This window comes from Gorilla gorilla, chromosome 18 (assembly GCF_029281585.2).
Source record: "Gorilla gorilla gorilla isolate KB3781 chromosome 18, NHGRI_mGorGor1-v2.1_pri, whole genome shotgun sequence".
Taxonomy (NCBI): Eukaryota; Metazoa; Chordata; class Mammalia; order Primates; family Hominidae; genus Gorilla; species Gorilla gorilla.
In genome coordinates this window covers 17582507-17606149 of record NC_073242.2, presented here as the reverse complement: position 1 = coordinate 17606149, position 23643 = coordinate 17582507, and the positions used below count along the sequence as shown (strand labels likewise).

General features: G+C 44.1%; 1 protein-coding gene across 2 annotated transcripts in view; it reads right to left on the bottom strand.

Moving 5' to 3' along the window:
• Window positions 1-23643, bottom strand: part of XYLT1 (xylosyltransferase 1) — a 367921-nt gene that overhangs the window by 7225 nt on the left and 337053 nt on the right. For both annotated transcript variants that reach the window (XM_031007129.3, XM_055365348.2), the window contains 2 exons: window positions 17500-17695; window positions 8368-8701 (listed from right to left, as the gene is read on the bottom strand). In XM_031007129.3, the coding sequence (XP_030862989.2) occupies window positions 8368-8701; window positions 17500-17695 (530 nt within the window). The remainder of the gene's footprint in view (window positions 1-8367; window positions 8702-17499; window positions 17696-23643) is intronic.

Here is a 23643-nt window from a genome sequence, read left to right as displayed (position 1 = left end):
AACTGCAGTCCTTGGGCCAAATGTGGCCCACCACCTGTGTTTGTAAATAAAGTTTTATTGGAACATGGCTGTGCCCATTTATTTGCATATTGTCTGTGGCTGCTTTTGTGCTACCAGAGCTGAGTATTTGAGACAGACTGTATTTTACCCAACAAGCTGAAAATATATCTAGCCCTTTACAGAAAAATTTTGCTGACTCCTGGGTTGGAGAGTGACAGTGACCTGTACCCAGGTCTGTTTGGGAAGTCCAGATCTCAGCTGCTGAGCGTCCACCTTGTACTCTGCATAAGTTGGATTTCTGCTTCCTAGAAGCCTAAGGGTGCATGAACTGACCACAGAACAATCACTCTGGAAGCATGAAGCTTGGACCCGGGTGAGGTGGGGTGGGAGGTCAAACTAGCTCTCATAACAGTGCTGCCTTGCTGGGCCCCTCCTATGTGCCAGTCACTTTGTGAAGCACTTCATACAAGAGCCCAGGTACTGCAGTCATGCTGTCTGGTTTTGCATCCCCACATCCAACATACCAGGTGTGTGACTTCTGACCTCCATGCCTTGTACCTCAGTTTCTTCATCAATAAAATGGGTAAAGTACTAATGCCTTCCTTCTCACTTTGTGAGGCTTAAATGTGCTGACTCATATAAAGTATTTACAAATGACACCTGGCATATACTAAGTGCTGGGAAAAGCTTAGCTAGTGATACGGTTTGGCCGTGTCCCCACCCAAATCTCACCTTGAATTGTAGCTCCCAGAATCCCCACGTGTTGTGGGAGGGACCTGGTGGGAAGTAATTGAATCATGGTGAGTTTTTGCCATGCTGTTCTTGTGATAGTGAATAAGTCTCATGAGATCTGATGGTTTTTTAAAGGGGAGTGCCCTTGCACAGGCGCTTTTGCCTGCCACCATGTAAGATGTGCCTTTGCTTCTCCTTTGCCTTCCATCATGATGGTGAGGCCTCCCTGACCATGTGAAACTGTGAGCCCATTAAACTTCTTACTTTTATAAATTACCCAGCCTCAGGTCATTATTAGCAGCATGAGAACAGACAAATACAGCTAGGATTATTACTGTTGGTATTAGTCCATAATCCTCACACACCTAAAAAGTAGGGGGCTGGTTTTATCATCCCTACTTTACAGATGGGGAAACAGAGGCAGCTGGAGTTAGAGACAGATCTGGGGTTAAATCCAGGACTGACTGACTCCAAAGGCAGTGCTTATCACTCACCCTGATACTCTACTGCTCAAGGTCATCACCAAGGTCTGATTTTTCACTCATGCAAAAATTCAAACAATTGGGCCAGGCACGATGGCTCACACCTGTAATCCCAGCACTTTGTGAGGCTGAGGCAGGTGGATCACCTGAGGTCAGGAGTTCGAGACCAGCCTGGGCAACATGGTGAAACCCTGTCTCTACTAAAAATACAAAAATAAGCCGGGCATGGTGGCTGATGCCTGTAATCCCAGGTACTCGGGAGGGTGAGGCAGGAGAATCATTTGAACCTGGGAGGTGGAGGTTTCATTGAGCCGAGATCACACCATTGCACTCCAGCCTGTTCGATACAGTGGGACTTCATCTCAAAAAAAAAATTAAAAAAATTGCAACCTCAGGCATAAATGGGTTAAACAGTAACATGTACATAAGAGTGACTACTACTACCTCCCAGGGCTGCACGATGGGGAATCAGGAAGTATAGCAATTTGGGGTGAAGGAAAGAAGCTAAACACTTCTATTATTTCTAATAGATGCTATTTCTAATATTTTGAAGACGTTCACATTCATTGCTTGTTTTATTGCTCAGTAGAAGCACATATATATTTTTTAAAAGGCTGGCCAATGAGTCTGGTGAGTTGCGCTTTACCAAATCAGGCTTTGCAAGAGCTAAGATAGCTAGGATTACAAGAAACCTTCCAAGATAATGCAATGTTCAGAAGACAGTGCTTCCTGTTTGCCTGACAGCAGCTGCCACCACCAAAGGCACCCAGGACAGCCTGGATAATTAACAAGTGTCCAGAGTAGGCAAGAAGAAGTAAGAGAGACCATATGCTTACCCTTCTAAAAGCAGTGAGAATAGTAGATGAATTCATAATTTGCCTTGACTAACACAGACAAGATCGTCATTCCTTCAATTCCCAATGCCCCAGGAAGCAAAAGGGTTGGGTTCTGTGGTTTGGATGGGCACAAGTGGGAGGAAGGAGGTGAGCAGTCATTGAGCACGTACTCTGTCTTGCAAGGGGTTTAGCAAAGCTGCTTTCTCCCACGGTAGTTAGGAGCCACAGTGTTTGGAAGTCTGGTCCTAACCCATCTTTCTCTAATACAGGGTAGGGTGGGCAGCTTCAGCCCCACCTGCCAGGAGAACAGAGCCTGCTATCTTTGGTGCGGGCCCTAATTTCTCTATCAGAGCCCCCTTAGCGCCTCTATTCTGCAGAGTGAGAAAGTGGAGAATGAGGAGATACCGAAACTGACAAAAGGCAGGACATTCAAAGGGGAAAGAGCAGCTAACAAACACGCGAACGCTGGGAGCCAAATATTGTGGTTGATGCAAAAAACCCTTATGAGAAATGAGGTTAATGTGGGAAACGCTATTACAATATTAGCTTGCGATGCTCGTCTCTATAATTAAATTTTCCTCAATTCCACCTCATCGGATTTCTTGCGATTACCAGGGACGCATCAGTAGAAAATTACTCTTGATGAATCACTTTACAAATTGCATTGCTCCCACCTTCGTGTTCACTGTCATTCATTGGAACATCGCTAACAAATACAATTACCAAGGACAGGAGGGCTGCTCTCGGTGGGGGTAAAATGACTCCTGGGTCATCCTGGGCATGTGTAGGGAGAGTCCTGTCTTCCTTAGAAACCCTAGAAGAAAACACTGGAAAAATCAGGACCCCATGAATGGCCCCCAGGCTACTCCACTGGCGGGGGGTGTGTTCAGGAGCACTGCTTCATTCTGTCCAACAGGTGTACCTGAAGCAGCGAAGACACAGCCATTTACTCCCCTCTCCTCCATGTCTGGCACTGGACATCATTAGAGATGCTAAAGATGTGAACTTGATCAAGAAGGAACCTAAGACCTCTAAGGGGGTGGGATTGGGCCTGGTCGGCTCTGGAGGGGCTGTCTTTTGCCTGGTTCATAGGGGAAGAAGGAGCAGGCTTCCAGCTCAAGAAAACATGAGGGCTCTATCTTTCTGCTTGCTCTGCACAAAGACAGCAGAAGCTGAGCGTTCCCTTTGAGACTCCTATGATAGAGGATTGATTGATTTTTTTTTTTGAGATGGAGTCTTGCTCTTGTTGCCAGGCTGGAGTGCTATGGCATGATCTCAGCTCACTGCAACCTCCACCTCCTGGGTTCAAGCAATTCTCCTGCCTCAGTCCCCCGAGTAGCTGGGATCACAGGCACATGTCACCACAACCGGCCAATTTTGTATTTATTTTTAATAGAGACGGGGTTTCTCCATGTTGGTCAGGCTGGTCTTGAACTCCCGACCTCAGGTGATACGCCCACCTCGGCCTCCCAAAGTGCTGGGATTACAGGCGTGAGCCACCGTGTCTGGCCTATTTATTTATTGTTTTGGAGATAGAGTCTCGCTCTGTCACCCAGGCTGGAGTGCAGTGGCGTGATCTTGGCTCACTGCAACCTCCACCTCCCAGGTTCAAGCGATTCTCATGCCTCAGCCTCCTGAGTAGCTGGGATTTCAGGCACCCGCCACCATGCCTGGCTAATTTTTTGTACTTTTAGGAGAGACAGGGTTTCACCACATTGGCCAGGCTGGTCTTGAACTCCTGACCTTGAGTAATCCGTCCACCTCAGCCTCCCAAAGTGCTGGGATTACAGGCGTGAGCCACTGCACCTGGCCATGATAGTGGTTTTTGTCCACAGTTCTTGGCTCAGAACTCCTGTAATCCTTCTTACAGTCTTTTGTTACAATGTTGGGCACTTTAGGACTCAGCAAATAGAATCTCTCTCTCTCTCTCTCTGGCCTCCTCCTGTCCCCCTTCTCCTGCCTAATGCCGGAGTCTAATCAGATTGTGGGTGATAGGACTCTCATTCCAGAGAGGGCCCTGACGCACTCCCTGGAGGAAGGAATTACTGCACAGAGAGGCCAAGGAGAATCTGAACAGACAGGCCTTGCTGAGTTAGGTCAGACCCTTTTTGTTCAATCACATTTTGACACAGTTGTCATGCTTCAGTCATGGGTAACCAATGAAGTCTTCATAAAAGGCCCAAAGGACAGGGTTCAAGGAGCTTCTGGAGAGCTGAATACATGGTAGCATCTTCACAGGAAGGTGAGGAAGAACTCATCCACCTGCCGGGACAGTGGGCACCCCAATGCCATGGGGACAGACTCATCCACCTGCCAGAAGGGTGGTGCACCCCAATGCCATGGGGACAGATTCATCCACCTGCTAGGAGGGTGGGCATCCCTATGCCATGTGGACAGACTCATCCACCTGCCGGGAGGGTGGTGCACCCCAATGCCATGGGGACAGATTCATCCACCTGTTGGGAGGGTGGGCACCCCAGTGCCATGGGGACAGAAGCTCCTGCACTCAGGACTCCTCTGGACCTTGCCCTCTGTATAGCTTCATCTGGCTGTTTATCTGCATCCTTTAAAATATCTTTCATAACAAACCAATAAACATAAGTGTTTCCCTGAGTTCTGTGAGCTGCTCTAGCAGAGTAATTGAGCCCAAAGAGGGGTTGTGGGAACCCCAGTTTGAAACCATTTGGTCAGAAGTTCCAGAGGCCCAGACTTGTGATTAGCGGGCAGAAGGGGGTGGTCTTATGGCACTGAGACCTCTTTCTGTGGTGTCCGATGCTACCTCTGGGGTGGAGAGTGTTGGAACTGAATTGGGGGACACCCAGCTGGTGTCTGCTGCAGAACTGATATTGCTTGCTTGCTGACGGGGAAAATTTCCTCACGTATTTTGTGGTCACAGAAGTCTTCTGTGTTGATTATGGCAGTGTGAGAGCAGAGGAAAAGTGGTTTGAGAGTTTTTCCCAAACAACTCCCTTTGCTAGGACTCAAGGCACCTCCTCCCCACGCTGTGTCCCCATCCCCTTGCATCATTGGCTAAAACGCACCCAATCCAGAACCCTTCAAAGCTAAGAGGCTGTAATGCATTTCTGGCTTTTGAGTTTGTGATCTGTTAGATGGACATGAATAATTCCAAATATAGAGAGACCCAGAAATCCTGTTTCTAGGAGTTTGTGTTATGGATGTAACTGCATGGGCACATACAATTTTTTTGTTTTGTTTTGTTTTGTTGTTGTTGTTGTTTTTTGAGACAGAGTCTCGCTTTGTCGCCCAGGCTGGAGTGCAGTGGCACGATCTCAGCTCACTGCAAGCTCCGCCTCCCAGGTTCATGCCATTCTCCAGCCTCAGCCTCCCGAGTAGCTGGGACTACAGGCGCCCACCACCACGCCCGGCTAATTTTTTGTATTTTTAGTAGAGACAGGGTTTCACTGTGTTAGCCAGGATGGTCTCGATCTCCTGACGTCGTGATCCACCCGCCTCGGCCTCCCAGTATGCTGGGATTACAGGTGTGACCACCGCACCCAGCTGGGCACATACAATTTTATGTTTAAGACTCTTCCTTGTTGGGGCTGGGTGTGGTGGGTGGCTCATGCCTGTAATCCCAGCTCTTTGGGTGGCCAAGGTGGGAGGGTTAGTTTAGAGCCAGGAGTTTGAGACCAGCCAGGACAACATAGTGAGACCACACAACTACAAAAATAGTAAAAAAAAAAAAAAAAAAGCCGGGCATGGTGGCACACTCGTGGTAGTCTCAGCTACTTAGGAGGCTGAGGTGAGAGAATTACTTGAGCCCAGGAGCTCGAGGCTGCAGTGAGCTATGATTGCATGACTGCACTCCAGCCTAGGCAAAAGAGCCTGACCTAAATTCTTTTTTTTTTTTTTTGAGACAGAACCTCGCTCTGTCACCCAAGTGGAGTGCAGTGGCATTTCGGCTCACTGCAACCTCCGCCTCACAGGTTCAAGCGATTCTCGTGCCTCAGCCTCCCAAGTAGCTGGGACTATAGGCACCGGCCACCACACTCGGCTAATTTTTGTATTTTTAGTGGATGGGGTTTCACCATGTTGGCCAGGCTGGTCAGGCTGGTCTCACACTCCTGGTGTCAAGTGATCCGCCTGCCTTGGCCTCCCAAAGTGCTGGGATTACAGATGTAAGCCATGGCACCCAGCCAACCTCTGTTATATATATATATATATATTTTTTTTAATATATATTTATATATATATTTATTTATATATATATTTACATATATATATTTATATATATATTTACATATATATATTTATATATATATATATTTATATATATATTTATATATATATATTTATATATATATATTTATATATATATTTATATATATATATTTATATATATATATTTATATATATATTTATATATATATATTTATATATATATTTATATATATATATTTATATATATATTTATATATATATATATTTATATATATATTTATATATATATATATTTATATATATATAAAAAAAAGACTTTTCCTTGCAGTATTATCAGTAACATCATCATCATCATCATCAACAACAGAAACTTATGTGTCCACCAGTAGGGGAACAGATAGATTGTGGTTCCTTAACCCAGTGGAATATCATGTAGCTGGTAGCTTTATATATACTGACTTAGAAAGTTTAAAAAAAAAAAAAGCAATCTTACAGTACACAATGTATTATTTCATTTTTAAAAAATAGCAAAGGTTTTGTGATTTATGATGTGTGTTATGTTTATGCTTTAAAAGTATGGAAAAACTTCTAAAAGGATTCACACCAGACTGTTGGCAGTGGTTTCTCTAGAGGTAGGATTTGAGCAGGGAGAAAGACTTTCCCCTTAATAAAAGGAGGTGAAAAGGGGGGGGGAAATAGAAGTATAAAAGTAAACCCTTTCAATGGACAAAGAAAAGAGTCAGGCAGGTTAGGAACTGACATCCCAGTCCCTGTTCTCCACGGGGATGGAAACCCTGACCCGAATTTCATGTTAATTTCATGTTTCATTTCCTAACAGCTGCCTTTGACATACGACTCCTGAAATAAGATATTGTTGACTTTGCCTGTTTTTGAACTTGACATAAGTACATCATAATTATGATTTATCTGTGATATTTCCCCCTCAACACTATGTTTTAGGGACTCATCCAAGCCACCACATGCCCATGCTTTACTGCTATTCACGGCTGCATAGTACTCCATTGTATGAACAGCCAGCCAATTGTTTCTCCTTTCCAGTGTCAGGCAATCAGACTGTTTCTGGTTTTGTGTTATTAAGAATAATTCTCATGTGAGCATTTCTGCACGTCTCTAGGGCCTATACCTTGGGGTGAGACGTCTGTGGTAGGGTGTGTGTATGTTCAGCTTTACTAGGAGATACTAAACCATTTTCTAAACTCGTCTTAGCACTTCACCCTCCCCCTAGCACCGCATGAATGCCTATTGCTCTCAGCCTTAGTAACACAGGTTCTTATCTAACTGTCACGCATTTCCCAATATGATGGGTGTGAAGTGGAAACTCTCTTTGCTTTCAATTTTCATTTCTCCCATTTTTAATGAGGCTGAACATGTTTTTCTGTGTGTGAGGGGCCATTCATGTTCTCTCCTCCATTTTTTTCCTCTGTTTTATAGCAGGGTTGGTGGTCTTTTTTTTTTTTTTGTAAAGAGCCAGATAGTATCTTTGGCTTTGTGGGCCATGCAGTCTCTGTCACAACTATTCAGTTCTGCCACTGTAGCTCTAAAGCAGAAGCAGGCAACATGTAAATGAATGAACATGGTGACTGTGTTCCAATAAAACTTTATTTACAAAAACAGGTAGTGGGCTGGATTGGCCAACTTCTGATTAATAGCATTTCTTTATAAATTCTGAAGATGAATACTTTAAAAAAATGTAGCAAATATCTTCTACTATTATGTGGTTCATCTTTTCCACCTAGTGTATCATATTTTTGATGAACAGAATTTCCTGTTTTGATTTTTTTTAAATAGTAAACAAGATTTGCTGATCCTTAATACCTGCCTGGGTTTATTTCCCATCTTGTCTTCAATATGATCTAGGCCTTCTGGAAGTTGAGTGGGGGAGTGTCTAACAAGTAGCTACCTAATACCTAGACAGACGACATCATCTCTGTGTGCAGGTAGGACATTAGATGCTTCTCTAGGGAAACGCAGAGAAAAGTATTGAGAGCAAGGAGTGCTGTTCTGCGAGGCCGCTGCTTACCCTACGTCTGAGCAGTGCTGCCTACCAACACCAAAGACCCTCAAGGTCCCCGGGGAAGGAGTATTTCTCCCACATAGACACTGGGAGTACTCACCCGGTTTGATGGGCTGCCTGTTGGAGAAGGTCAGAGGCGCAACGAGGAATTTGGTCTCTGCAACTGGCACCCAGTGGTGGAGAATTTTCACTGTCCAGACCCCAGGCCTCAGGGGCAAGTTCAAAGGGGGCTTGTAGTGTGTGAATTCGGCAGTGGACTCAATGAGGATGTCGTAGGTGGCTGCGATGACGTTGACGGGATCCACCCAAATGACGGTCACGGTCACGTTGGGTCCCTTCCCCCACTTCTGCATACCCACCGGCTCATCCATGGGCCCCAGGAGACCCCCAAAGTTGCGGAATAGCCTCTCCTTGGCATCCCAGTCAGTGCCGACCTGAAACAGGGGAGTAAATTCTGAAGTCACTGGGCCTGAACTAGGGGGCTAGGTCTCAGAAAGGTCTAGGATCCCCTTTGTTAGCTTTCATATACCCATTTTACAGATGAAGAAACTGAGGCTCCAACTAAGTCACCTGCTCAAGGTTGCACAGCTTGTAAGCAGAAGATCTGGGATCTAGACTCAGTCTGAAGGATCACAAGGCCTGTGGTCCTTTTATTAAACCACCGGGCCTCCTGTGCCTGGTGTATGGCATGTGCTTTGAAAAGAAAACCACACATGAGCTGAATGAGTGAATGAATGAACGAATGAATGAATGAATGAATGAATGCCTTGCTTGCAGGCCATTCCACAGAAACATACACCCTGCCACTCAACAGGTACAGCGGGTTTCCAATTCCATCCTTGGTTTTCTAAATGACACACCTCCACTTGGTGCAACGGTTCTGAACAAGAATAGAGGTCATGTTTTTACAGCTGCCCTATCATAAGCTAGAGACCCTCAGCATTGCCTGTCATCTACGGGGGTTCAAATAGGTTTCCTAGGAAGAGACAGCTTTGGCTTTCCCAAGGCACCTAGATCTGGACCGTAAGCATGAGAGTCATCCTGCGATCCTTCCTTCCTGCCAGCCAACTGGGGGTGGGTGCGGCTGTGACCCACAGCAATCCTCTCTGGGCTTCCCTCCTTCCACCTGTGCCACCTGCAATTTCTTCTATATCCTGTAGTCAGAAAGGCCTTGTAAAATGTCCTGTTACTGCTGCCCCCAGGCTTCTTAGTGCACTCAGAGTCTGAGCTCACCCCACCCTCCATCTCCATGACCCCCTCCCCATCTTTCTCCAGGATGCCTTGTTTTAGCCACCTCAATCAAGGCAGGCTCATTCCCAGCTCAGCTTTCCTGCACCATCTGCCCTGTGTGGAATACTCCTTTCTTGCACAGCCAGCCCCTTATGTCTAAAGCTGCCTCACAGAGTCTTTACCTGACCACCCCCCACCCCAAATTTCAAACGGACCTTCAGTCAATCTGTGTCATTCCCTACTGCTTTATTTTCTTCCTACCAGTGGTGATAAGCACTATCTCAGAGTTGTCTGTTGATGTATTTATTCTTTATCTCCTCCAGCTGTAATATAAGCTCTGTGTGAACAGGGGTTTTACCTGGCTGGTTCTCTGCTCTTTCTTGGTGCCTACTACCATGCTTAGTACACAGCAGGTGCTCGAGTAATGTCTGTTGAATGAATGGGTGAATGGCTTGACCAAAAACTGAATGAACTAGGGAGATTCCTGACAAGGACCTTTGTTGCTATTTCAAATCAAATTAAATTAGGGGTCATCTAATTTGTAAAAAAGATCTCCCCCAGGTGGATTAATTTAGTGGTTTTGAGGACACAGCATGTGGGCATGTTGGGGCAAATAACGGGTACAGTATGAGGCTTGCACTGCCTCTGCTGTCTTCCTGTAATTAGCATCTCTAATGTGTGTGTGCATGAAGGTCGGGTGTGGATACACATACCTACATTCTGAGATTTCCTATGTGCAGGGGAAATAGGAGCTGATCTAGCTTCTCATTGTTCTTGCAAGAGGTACTATGTTAGTCCATTCTTTACCCAGCTTACAGAGCTTCACTGCTAATATTTGCTGAGGGATTACAGTGTGCCAGGCAGACATGTCCATTCATTTGATACTCCCAAATCCATAAAGGGGAGACCCTTGTCATTATCTTTACAGATGTGGAAACTGAGTCTCAGAGAAGTGAGATAACTCGCTATGGTCAGAGGGGGCAGAGCCAGCATGGGAACCCATGAAGTCCAACCCCAGAGGCTGCATTCTCATCCACTGTGCTACATATTGCCTTCCATTCATGAATTCATTCACTCTCTCAGTCATTCATTCACCCAACACACATAAACCAAATCCCTACTGCCTACCAGGGGTGGCTGCCATCTGTGTACACTCACTGGCATGTGTCTTGCTTTCAGTTTTCATCAGGCCAGAGACTAAAGATTAGGACTAAGAAAGCATCCTGAGAGTAACAGAGGTAGTTACCGCTCTGATGTTCCTGTGGGGGCTGCCGTCCCTCCCAGACTTAAGAAATCTTGGTATTTTTCACTACCCTGTGGATCAGCAGGGACCAGCACCTTCTGGGACCCACCGGTGCCTAGCATAGTGCCCGGAACACAGTTGGAATTAAAAGGATACTATTTATTGAAGGAATAAATGAATGATCAACAGGATTCAGTTCAAGCTTCAAGGTCTTGGAGGTTTTTCTAAAGAAACCCGATTTCTATTTTCCTGCTCACAACCCCTTTCAGCAACTCTTGGTTTCTAAGTCCAGTTGCTCACCTGTCCTGGAGACCTTTCTGGTCTGGCTCCGGCTTCACTTCTGTCATCTCTATCCCTCTCCCTCCCTTCCACTCGCTCCTTGCTCCAGGCCACCCTGGGTTACTCCTCCCAGCACCTCATCCTGAAGGGCTCTGTGTTTCCTCTTGATCTTCTGGCCATGATCCGCCTGTTCTCTGGACCGGTCTACCTTTCCCCGCGTCCTCCAGGTCACCTCAAACTTGTAATCTAGATTTTGGCTCAGGCATCACCTCTACTCATAAGTCTTTCCTGGATAGAGGCACCACTGAGGTACATCTCTAATACATATTCAAATTCAAGCTTAACATACTGCTCCCTGGCTTCCAACCAACCAATGGCTTTCCATTGCGTTTATTTATTTATTTTTTGAGTTTATAATGTGTATGTATATGTATATATTTCAATAGGTTTTTGGGGAACAGGTGGTATTTGCTTACATGAATAAGTTCTTTAGTGGTGACTTCTGAGATTTTGGTGCACCCATCACCTGAACAGTATACACTGCACCCCATGTATAGTCTTTTATCCCCTATATCTCCCAACCCTTGCCCATGAGTCCCCAAACTCACTGTATCATTCTTAAGCCTTTGTTTCCTCATAGCTTAGCTCCCACTTATGAGTGAGAACATACAATGTTTGCTTTTCCATTCCTGCATTACTTCACTTAGAATAATGGTCTCCAATTCCATCCAGCTTGCTGCAAATACCATTATTTCGTTCCTTTTTATGGCTGAGTAGTATTCCGCACACACACACACAATTTATTCACTCATTGATGGGCATTTGGGCTGCTTCCATATTTTTTGCAATTGTGCTGCTATAAACATGCATGTGCAAGAATCTTTTTTGTATAATGACTTACTTTTCTCTGGTAGATAGCCCATAGTGGAATTGCTGGATCAAATGGTAGAACTACTTGTAGTTCTTTAAGGAATTTCCACATTGTTTTCCATAGTGGTTGTCCTAGTTTACAGTCCCACCAACAGCATAAAAGCGTTCCCTTTTCACCACATCCATGCCAACATCTATTATTTTTTGGTTATGGCCATTCTTGCAGGAGTAAGGTGGTATTGCATTGTGGTTTTGATTTGCATTTTCCTGATTGTTAGTGATGTTGAGCATTTTTTCATATGTTCGTTGGCCATTCGTATATCTTCTTTTGAGAACGGTCTATTCATGGCCTTAGCCCACTTTTTGATGGGATTGCTTTTTCTTGCTGATTTGAGTTCCTTGTAGATTCTAGATATTAGTCCTTTGTTGGATCTATAGATTGCAAAGATTTTCTCCCACTCTCTGGGTTGTCTGTTTACTCTGCTGATTATTTCTTTTGCCTTGCAGAAACTTTTAAAATTAAGTCCTATCTATTTATCTTTGTTTTTGTTGCATTTGCTTTTGGGTTCTTGGTCATTAAGTCTTTGCCTAAGCCAGTGTCTAGAAGGGGTTTTCCAATTTTATCTTCTAGAATTTGTGTGGTTTCATGTCTTAGATTTAAGTCTTTGATCCATCCTCAGTTGATTATTGTGTAAGGTGAGAGATGAGGATTCAGTTTCATTCTTCTACACGTGGCTTGCCAATTATTTCTGCACCATTTGTTGAATAGGGTGTTCTTTTCCCACTTTGTTTTTGTGTGCCTTTTTGAAGATCAGTAAGTATTTGGCTTTATTTCTGGGTTCTCTATTCTGTTCCATTGTTCTATATGCCTGTTTTTATACCAGTACCATGCTGTTCTGGTGACTATGGCCTTATAGTATACTTTAAGGTTGGGTAATGCAATGCCTCCAGATTTGTTCTTTTTGCTTAGTCTTGCTTTGGCTATGCATGCTCTTTTTTAGTTCCACATGAATTTTAGGATTGCTTTTTCTAGTTCTGTGAAGAATGATGGTGGTATTTTCATGGGAATTGCATTGAATTTGTAGATTGCTTTTGGCAGTATGGTCATGGTCACAATATTGATTCTACCCATCCATGAGCATGACATTTGCTTGTGACATCTATGACTTCTTGCAGCAGTGTTTTTGCAGTTTTCCTTGTAGAGGTCTTTCACCTCTCCTTAGTGGGTTTGGGTTTGTTCTTGTTTCTCTAGCTCATTAAGGTGTGACCTTAGATTGTCTTTTTGGGCTCTTTCAGACTTTTTGATGTGGGCATTTAATGCTATGAACTTTGCACTTAACACTGGCTTTGCTGAATCCCAGAAGTGTTGAATTCAGGAGCAAGTTATTTAGTTTCCATGTATTTGCATGATTTTGGGGGTTCCTTTTGGAGTTAATTTCCAATTTTATTCCACTGTGGTCTGAGAGAGTATGTGCTGTAATTTTGATTTTCTTAAAATTGTTGAGACTTGTTTTGTGGCCTATCATATGGTCTATCTTGGAGAATGTTCCATGTGCTGATGAATAGCATGTATATTCTGCAGTCGTTGGGTAAAATGTTCTGTAAGTACCTGTTAAGTCCATTTGTTGTAGGGTACAGCATAAGTCCATTGTTTCTTTATTGACTTTCTGTCTTGATGAACTGTGCCAATATTACTGTGTTGCTGTCCATCTCATTTCTTAGGTCTAGTAGTATTGTTTTGGGAGCCCCAGTGTTAGTGCATGTATATTTAGATTGTGGTGTTTTCCTGTTGGACTAGTCCTTTTATCATTATATAATGTCCCTCTTAGTCTTTTTTAATTGCTGTTGCTTTAATGTTTTGTTTTGTCTGGTAAGAATAGCTACTCCTGCTCACTTTTGGTGTCCATTTGCATGGAGTATCTTTTTTCACCTTTAAGTTCATGTGAGTCCTTAGGTGCCAGGCAAGTCTCTTGAAGACAGCAGACACTTGGTTGGTGAATTCTTATCCGTTCTGTATCTTTTAAGTGAAGCTTTTAGGCCATTTACATTCAACATTAGTATTGAGATGTGAGGTACTATTCTATTCATCATGCTATTTGTTGCCTGATTACCTTGGTTTGTTTCATTGTGTTGTTTTGCAGGACCTGTGAGATTTATGCTTTAAAGAGATTCTATTTTGGTTTATTTTGAGGATTTGTTTCAAGATTTACAGCTCCTTTTAGCAGTTCTTGTAGTGCTGGCTTAGTAGTGGTGAATTATCTTAGCATTTTTCTGAAAAAACTGTGTCTTTCATTTATGAAGCTTAGTTTCACTGGATACATGATGCGTGGCTGGTAATTGTTTTGTTTAAGGAGGCTAAAGACAGGACCCTTCTGGCTTGCAGTGTTTCTGCTGTGAGAAATCTGCTGTTAATCTGATGGGTTTTCCTTTATAGGTTACCTGATGCTTTTGCCTCTTAAGGTTATTTCCTTTGTCTTGACTTTAGATAACTTGATGACTATGTGCCTAGGCATGATCTTTTTGCAATGAATTTCCCAGGTGTTCTTTGAACTTCTTGTATTTAGGAACTTCTTGTATTTAGATGTCTAGATCTCTAGCAAGGCTGGGGAAGTTTTCCTCAATTATTCCATTATTCAAACTTTTAGATTTCTCTTCTTCTTCAGGAACACCAATTATTCTTAAGTTTGGTTGTTTAACATACTCCCAAATTTCTTGAAGGCTTTGTTCATTTTTTTAAAAATTCTTTTTTGTGTTTGTTGGAGTGAGTTAATTTGAAAGCCTTGTCTTCAAGTTCTGAAGTTCTTTCTTTTACTTGTTTGATTCGATTGCTGAGACTTTCCAGTGCATTTTGCAATTTTGTAAGTGTGTCCTTCATTTTCAGAAGTTGTGATGGTGTTCTATTTAGGCTATATTTCACTGGAGATTTTTCCATTCGTATCCTATATCATTTTTTTTAAGTTGGACTTCACCTTTCTCTGGTGCCTCCTTAATTGGCTTAATAGTCGAACTTCTTAATTGTTTTTCTGGTAATTCAGAGATTTCTTCTTGATTTGAATCCATTGCTGGTGAGCTAGTGTGATCTTTTGGGGATGTTAAAGCAAGCCGATTCACAATTCCTTGGCTGTCCCACAGTGCCTGCAGAGGCAATCCACCTCCTTCAAAGGCTCTATGGATTCTCCTGGCTTTCCTGGCATGTTTCTGCAGTAGTTCTTGGAGCAAAAGTTCATGATGTGGGGCTCCATAAGCTGCTCTGTCCATCCGAGTGGAAGCTGCAAGTTTGTCTTGCCTCCTATCTGCCATTTTCCCTCTATCTTTCCATTGCATTTAAAATACAACCTGAACATCTTTCCAGGGCCTGCAAGACTACTCCCTGAGGCCTCTTTCCTACCAGTTTCCTTCTCACTTGCTGCACCCAGTACCTTGGTCTCACTGCAACTCGAGTACTCCTAGCTCATTCCCAGTGCCTAAGGGCCTTTGTATATGCTCTTCTCTCTGCTCGGAATGCTCCAGATCTCCCGAGGACTGGCTCTTTTACAGGCTTTAGCTCTGCAGTGATCTCCTTAGAAAAGCCTTCCTAGATGAATCAATCATTCTATCGAAGGTTGTCCCCATCAATGTCCTGAGTCCCCAGCAATCACATGAATGAAGTTTTCTCTAGAATACCTGTCATTAGCTGAGCTGTTTGTTTTTGTTTATCTATTTGCTCACTCATTGCCTGGCTGTCTCATTGGAATGCAATTCCATGACCACAGGGGCCTGGTTTGTTTGGTTCACCACAATCCCTCCTGAACCTGGCACACTGTAGGCACTTGGTGACTACATGCAGAAAGAATGAGCATCTTTTATTTCCAAGTCAACAGCATGAGATTCCCATAGATTGGAGAAATGTATCTGAGCTGTTCAGCCACCTGCTGTGAGCCAGGCACTATACAAGGCCCTGGGATAGTGCTAACACCAAGGAGATCCTAAATAGCCCACAGAGTGGTCCTGTAGTTCTTCCTTGCCTTTCTGTTCATTTGCCACTAAAATTAAGACTTTAGAAAAAATTCAAAATACAAGTTAGGGGTCTCTGCATCACATGCTGTTATTTTTGCCAGTGATTTTGATGGTTCTCACTCCAAGGGTACCAGACCTGTGTAGTGAGGACCACCCCCCCCAAAGCACTAGCCATGGAGTGGCCAACATCATTTGTCACTGCCAGAAGTACCCAGTCACCCAACAGCAGGCTGATAAACAGGGAGAGCCCAGACACCAGGCATTCATCTCTTTAATGGGACATTACTGTTGTCAATTGGCTGCTCAGGCCCCTAGCACAGAATCCAACTGGGGCAGTATCTAATTGCCCCCTGATACCGGTAATTTATGGAATGGGCTCCCTTGGCTGCTCATATCCAGCAAATCCACTGGGAGTCTTAATTGAAAACAGTGGCTTAACAAGAAACTCTCACTGGTGCCTGTTTGTCACGGGGTTACATACATTCGTTAGGCAGGGCCACAGAAGCTAGAGAAGGACTGTCAAGGAAAATATAAGAGGGTGGGACTCCCCCTCTCCCCAACATACTCTTAGCCCCTCAAGATGTACCATAGTCTACAATCAGACTCTTGGTCCCTAACCCAGCAGTCAGAACCATTGTGACAAATCACATCCTTAGCACTTAGGGATGTGAGGAAGGCAGAAACCAGGTGCTGCAGTTTTGTGTGAATAACACACGCCAGGCTTGATCATGCTTCCCCTTCCTTCCTGCACCACGACCCAAGTACACTCATTCATTCATTCAAAAGTCTTACTCAGCATCTACAAAGACTACGTACTCTCTGTGTGCTGGGGATACTGCAGTGAAGAGGGAGACACAGTTCCAGCTCTCTTGTGAACAATCAATGAGTGACCAGATAAAGCAACAAGATAATTTTAGATAGTAAATGCTAAGAAAAAGTATTAAAATAGGGAAGGGTTGGGTGGAGAATGTAGCTATTGCAGCAGCTTAAGTGGGTGCTGGGGAAGGTTTCTCTGAAGGTGTATCATTTGGATTTAGATCAGAATGATCAAAAACAAAGCTAGCTATGTGACCCATCTGTCCATCCATCCTTCCTTCAATCCATCATTCATCTACTCATCTAGTCATATATTCAATGATTGATCTGGTACTTGCCTTGAGCGAATCCAGGTGTGCTAAAAACTGTGGAGACAAAACCACAACTAAGCATAGGATTTGTGGCCAAAGAGACCTAGGTTGAATTTTGAGCTCTCCCACTTCCTAGCAATCCAGAAAATCTTTGGATCTCTATAAGCCTCAGTTCTCCATTTGGTAAAATGGGACTAATATTACTGACATTGGTTTAGGAGTCATCACTGGAAAAATTCAGAGGAGCAGAAATTCTACCCTAAAAAACACATCTGTGTTCCAGTTGGTTTGATCCTCCCCTGTTTAAGATGCTGGTGCCAGTGACTGGGGCCGGAGAACCTTCTCCAGGCACAGGGTTAGCTTATCTTTAGGGATCTCCAAGTCCTCTTCCTCCCCCATCTCCAACTAGAAGTGTCAGATAGTGGAGTAGAATCTGGCCGAGGGAAATGCAAAATACAATGAAATGTGACAAGACCTGGCCTCTTACCTCGGAAAACTGAAGCCTCCCAAAGTCACTGGGTGGGCTTGCGATCTTGAAGACCTTTTTCGGCATCACCCACGTCTCCAGAGTCTCTAGTTTGCTCACAGCCAGATTGGTAGCATGATGCTTGATCAGAAAGCCCTGGAAGCGGTCGGCAAGGAAGTAGAGGTGCACAGATGCTGGGTGGCCCATTGGGTAGTATCTGAAAACACAGGCGCTCATGCATTAGGGCCCAAGGTGTGTAGGATCACAGTGAGGCTCCCCACCCACCAAGCTAGTTTTGTTCCTAAAGCAGTCCCCATTGTGCACAATGCCTACTATTTTCCTTGCGTCCTCTGTATCTATGATCTCAATGACTATGAATACTTTTTTCTTTTGCTGATTATAAGTGAAAAACATGCTGACTGTAGGAAAGTACAACAAAGAAAGTAAAATGACTACTTTCCATGCCTCTTCCCATACATAATGTCAATTCCCAGATATTGAGTCCTCTGGTGCTTGGTACCGGGCAGAGAAAATGGTGTGTGAACACTCATATTGATGGATTTCCCTTCGGCCTTATTTCCTATGCATCTATTTGCATAAATACTACATAGTTGGCATCTATCTATCCTAGCTATTATTCTGTCTTCATTGTATAGTATTTCCTGAGGATTATCACATCTTTGAAAAGTCTCTGAAGACACGGTTTTGTATGTGTTGATGCTCGGTGTGTTTCATCATAGTTAATACCAGATTTGATAAAGCAAGTTCCCTAGCATTGGATGATAACTCTAATTTTTTGCTTCTCTAAACAATGCTGCATTCAACATCTTTGAGCAAAACCTTTCATTTGTCTCTCTCTCTCTCTGTTTAAATCTCTGAGGCTCTTCGTGTCTGCAGCTTAACTGTTTCAGAAGTACTGATTTATTCTCTCACAGTCCTTACCACTTACACTGGTTATCATCTTTAACCATGATTGCCAATCTGAGATAAACACACATGCACATACATGCAAAAGTGGTTTGTTGTTTTAAAATGCATGTCTTTGATCCACAAAAACTTGCTGGCTGAAAGGGGCAGGGAAGCGAAGCAGAGACGTCCGGAGAAAAGGGGGAAGCAGACGGCAAAAAAGGAGTACCTCGGAGGAGCCCAGTTTGGTATATTTCCTACTTGTCAGATAAAAAGCTGCCGCTTCTGCAATGTGTAAATTGCACAGCTTTATAAGGCGCTTGTGGGTCCTTCATAATAGCATTTCACAAATCATTGTCCCTGCTCAGCTAAACGCAGCCTTCCCTCTGGTCCTGATCTGGAGTTTTAAGTCTTTATGTCCAATTATAGCAGTTAGGGAAGCTGCCTTCCTGTGTTCACACATCTCCTGAAATCATTGCCTTGTTACTGGGATGCCTTCCAGGGAGCATAGAAAAAACAAAAACAAAAAAAAAAAACAAACAACTTGAACAGTCTTCAGATGGTTTGTTGGGCATTCACCGTTCATGCAAACCTGTTTTAAATCTGGACTTTGGGAGTGGAAAGTCCAGCGACTGTGCTGTCATTCTACCACTGCAGCAACATCTAGGCAGGGCTATCACATAAAACCTCCTGCGATGACAGAAATATTTTATTTATTTATTTTTGAGGCAGAGTCTCACTCTGTTGCCCAGGCTGGAGTGCAGTGGTGTGATCTTGGCTCACTGCAACCTCCGCCTCCTGGGTTCAAGCGATTCTCCTGACTCAGCCTCCTGAGTAGCTGGGATTGCAGGCATCAGCCACCATGCCTGGCTAATTTTTGTATTTTCAGTAGAGACAGGGTTTCACCTTGTTGGCCAGGCTGGTCTCAAACTCCTGACCTCAAGTGATCCGCCCGCCTCGGCCTCCCAAAGTGCTGGGATTACAGGTGTCAGCCACTGCACCGGGCCAAAAGCTTTTTATTTCCATAGGATTTTGGGGAACAGGTGGTGTTTGGTTGCATGAGTAAGTTCTTTAGTGATGATTTCTGAGACTTTGGGGCAGCCATCTCCCAACCCACTAGCAAAGTGTGACTGCTCAGCCCTTGAAATATGGCCAATGTGACTGAGGAACTGAATTTTAAATTGTATTTAGTTTTAGTTAATTTACACTGAAGTAGCCACTTGTGGCTACCGTATTGGACAGCAAAGATAGTCATGAAAGAGCCAGTGGTCACCTGCATTAATGTCCCAAATCTCCCATCTCCTGTATCTTATGCTTTCTTCCATGTGACTCTGCAAGTTTCCTTGTACCTGGGAGGCAGAACCTATTTTTCTACCTCTGGAATCTTCTTTCGACAACAGAAGGTGGTAGAAGGGCTGTCATGTCAGTTCTGAGCCAGGGCCTCAAGATGCCTTGCACATTTCTGTTTGCTTTCTTGCTCTTTTGAGGTCACCATGAGAGCATGCCTGGGCTAGCTTGCTGGAGAAGGAGACATTTGAAACAGCAGAGCTACCCCAGTTGTCCCAGCTGAAGCCATCCTAGGCTCAGGCAACTATTCCCAGCTAAGGACCACAGAGCTACCTCCCGACTTGCAGTTGGCTGCAGATAGGGGAGCAAGGCCTGCCCATACTAGGAAAACTGTCCAGCTGATCTGCGAACTTGAGCATTACATAAATGCATATTGTTTCAAAACACTGATTTGGGAGTTGTTTGTTTCACAGTGTTATCGTGACAATAGACAAAGCACTGCCAGTGTGTGTTCTGTGAGGTGGGTGAAGCAGGAGAATTTGCTGTCATGGGAGTCAAAGGAAGAGAGTGTTTCCAGAAAGCAGCAGTCAAAAAAATTTAGAAGTCAATCTTTGATTACTTGCCTCCCTTCACCTTCTTTATATTTTTTGAGATGGAGTCTCTGTCGCCCAGGCTAGAGTGCAGTGTCGTGAAATTGGCTCACTGCAACCTCTGCCTCCCGGGTTCAAGCAATTCTCCCTGACTCAGCCTCCCGAGTAGCTGGGATTACAGGTGTCAGCCATCACACCTGGCCCCTTCCATCCTCTATTCTCCTTACACACTGCCAGAATCCTGGTCAAAGCCACCATTCTTTTGTACCTGGGCCTCTGCAGGAGCTTCCTTAATTGTCACCCTCTCTTACTTTTGCCCACTATAACCTGTTCCCATATTAGCCACGTCCATCGTCCATCGTCCCTCACTTAAATGCCACAAGCACTTTGCTTCATGCTTTCAATAAAATCCAAAGTCCTTACCTGGTCCACAAAGCCCTGCCGCTTTCTCTAGCCCCCTTTTGTTTCCTGCTACCCTAATCCACCACTTCCTTCCTCATTGCTGCCTCTGACTTGTCACTCTCACATGACTTTATCTTCATTTTTTGCACAGCATTTACCCTTATACTTGTGCTTAGGTACTGTCTGTCTGCACACTAGAATGGGAGGGCTTTGAGTTCACAGGCCTGGTCCGCCTGGATCAAGGCTGAATTCTCCGTGCCTAACACACAGCCTGACACACGATAGCTACTCAATCAGTACTTATTGAAGGAGTGAAAATTCTAGAAGGATTTTCTCTTGAACCTCAAGTTACATCTACAGTCCCTGTAACCAAGGAGTGAGCACAAAGCCCTCTGATGCCTCATCCTGACTGTATTTGGTATCTAAGTAATGAAAACTGTTAATGTCTCAAAACAGAAAAATAATCAAGATGCCGCACAATCATCATCTACAGGAATGCAACCAAAGTATCCGTTTGGCCCAAAGGTGTTTATTTAAATACGATGAGCACTAAAAAAAATTAGGAGATTTGGTTGGCAACTCCGTCTGCATTCCCACGGAATGTACTGGGGTTCAGCTCCATGGACCTCCAGGTTCCCATGGTCAGCCCACCCTGCAGGGGGCACACTGAGTGATTCTAGTGCTTCGTGCCTGCCCTGGAGGGCATTTGGGGACCTGTCATAAAATGCTGACATCCTTATTTCTGGATGGTAGATTATATGCAAACTTTACTCTGATTCTCTCAACCTGCCATTTCAGAAACTTCTGCAATGCACATGTGTTAGTTTATAATGAGAAAAAAAATCACTAAACATTATTTAAGGAAAGGTTATATTATAGACTGGAAAGGCACAATTTGCCTAAAATACCCAGATAAAACGAGACTGTTAAAGTTTTCACTTGCTGTTTCCCCACATGCCCCGGGGCTAGGAATCCATTCTCTTCTACCTTTTGGGATAAGGGTCTTTTGTCCTGATTTATTTTCAGGCTCCTATTCATAAATACATCGGCTTTGCCCACAGCAAGGCACCACAGTTCCATTACAATAAAAAACGAAGTAGATACCAGAGGATTCCTGGCTCGAGGCAACGTGACGGCTCACTTCATTCCAAAATGAGTACTAGGAGAAACTTTCAACAACCCTAGATAAATTGGGGGTGTCTTTTGGAATTTCCTGTAAGATCATTTACCTTATACATTCTAGGAAGCCTGCAACTGTAATTATTATGGAACGACATTTGCCTTCCAAGTGTCAGGCACTGCACTGTCTACTGGGGATACATGCAGGGATTCTGCTTCCAGACTAGCAGTTGGGGGAGAGACACTCCCTGGTGACCTTGAGCCAAGATACCGCACATGCTGAAGGTGAAGTCCCTGAACTACTTTCAGCTTGGGAGACGGTGGGTGTGGGGTGAGCTATCTTAATAAGTGTCATAGAGGAGGTGGTCCTTGGATGGCTTTGTTGACTTGGGTGGTTGTGCAGTGGGAGGCAGTGAGCAAAGAAAACACAGGGAGAGAACAAGGAATTGTTACCATCACACACAGTAGGTTCACTGTTGGCTGCATCATAATGGCAACAGGCAACTAAGATACCAGCAATGACCTGAACCCTGAGCAGTTAGTACATAAAATGCTGGTAAAATGGGAATGACAAGGCTGGGCGCAATGGCTCACGCCTGTAATCTCAGCACTTAGGGAGGCCGAAGTGGGCGGATTACCTGAGGTCAGGAGTTCGAGACCAGCCTGGCCAACCTGGTGAAATCCTGTCTCTACTAAAAATACAAAAACTAGCTGGGTGTGCTGGTACATGCCTATAGTCTCAGCTACTCAGGAGGCTGAGGCAGAAGAATCGCTTGAACCTGGGAGGTGGAGGTTGCAGAGATCACACCACTGCACTCCAGCTTGGGCGACAGAGTAAGACTCTGTCTCACAAAAACACTGTATAACTCATCAGGTAGTTTTTGATGATTATCTCCTTTACACTTCACAACACCTTATGATACAAAAATGATGAGTATTACTCTTCTCATTTCACAGATGAGGAAACCGAAGCTCAGAGAGATGAATGACTTGCCCAAGGTCAATAGCTTGTAAGCAGAGTTTAAACTGCAGGTCCTGGGTTCCTAACCCACACTAGTTTCCCTTTAATCTAAATCAGAAACTTTACAGAGAGAGAAGCCGAGGGATGTGAGGAGGTGACGGGACAGTGTCACAGCCCTGCAGAAACCTTGCTGGCCAGGGATGAGACACCAGGTGGGAAACCTGCCTGTGTTTTCAGAGAGTTAGTGAACAATCTTCTTTCCCCCAGCCCCGTCAGAGACTGACGCTAAAAAAAGAAAAAAAAAAAAAAGATGCTTTGTTGTTAAATGAACAAGAAAAAGAAGGAGAGTGATTAGAGACACTTCTGGGAATCTATCCTAAGGAAATAATCAAAAGAGAGAATGGAAGAAAAGGGCTTTCTGAGAAAAGATATTCATCAGAACATTATTTACAACGGCACATGACTGACAATGGCAACAGTGAAGGGCCAGATTAAGCAAACTCTGGAACTTCTGCTCAATGGAATACTAGAGGCATTAAAAGGAATCATTATCATTGCGGAAGCTACTGAGCAGCGTGGAGAAATGGGGGCTAATAGTATAATACCAAGGGAAGAAAACAGGATACCCAATTCTTGTTGCAATTATGTAAATATCCAAAATGCATATTGCTTCAGAACAAAAGAAAGGGTACACAACGTGAAAGTCTTGACTGGCTTAGGGAAAGAGATGAGAGGAGAAGGGATTATGTTGAATTATTTTCCTACCTCCCCCTCATCTTCTAGAACACTCTTTCCTGAAGTGTTGGCAGTTAGTGGTAGATGAGACAATCGTAAGGGGTGGTTGAGAAGTTTCAACAATAGTTCTGCCTATTAATTTTCTTTGTGATATTTTTAGGTGTG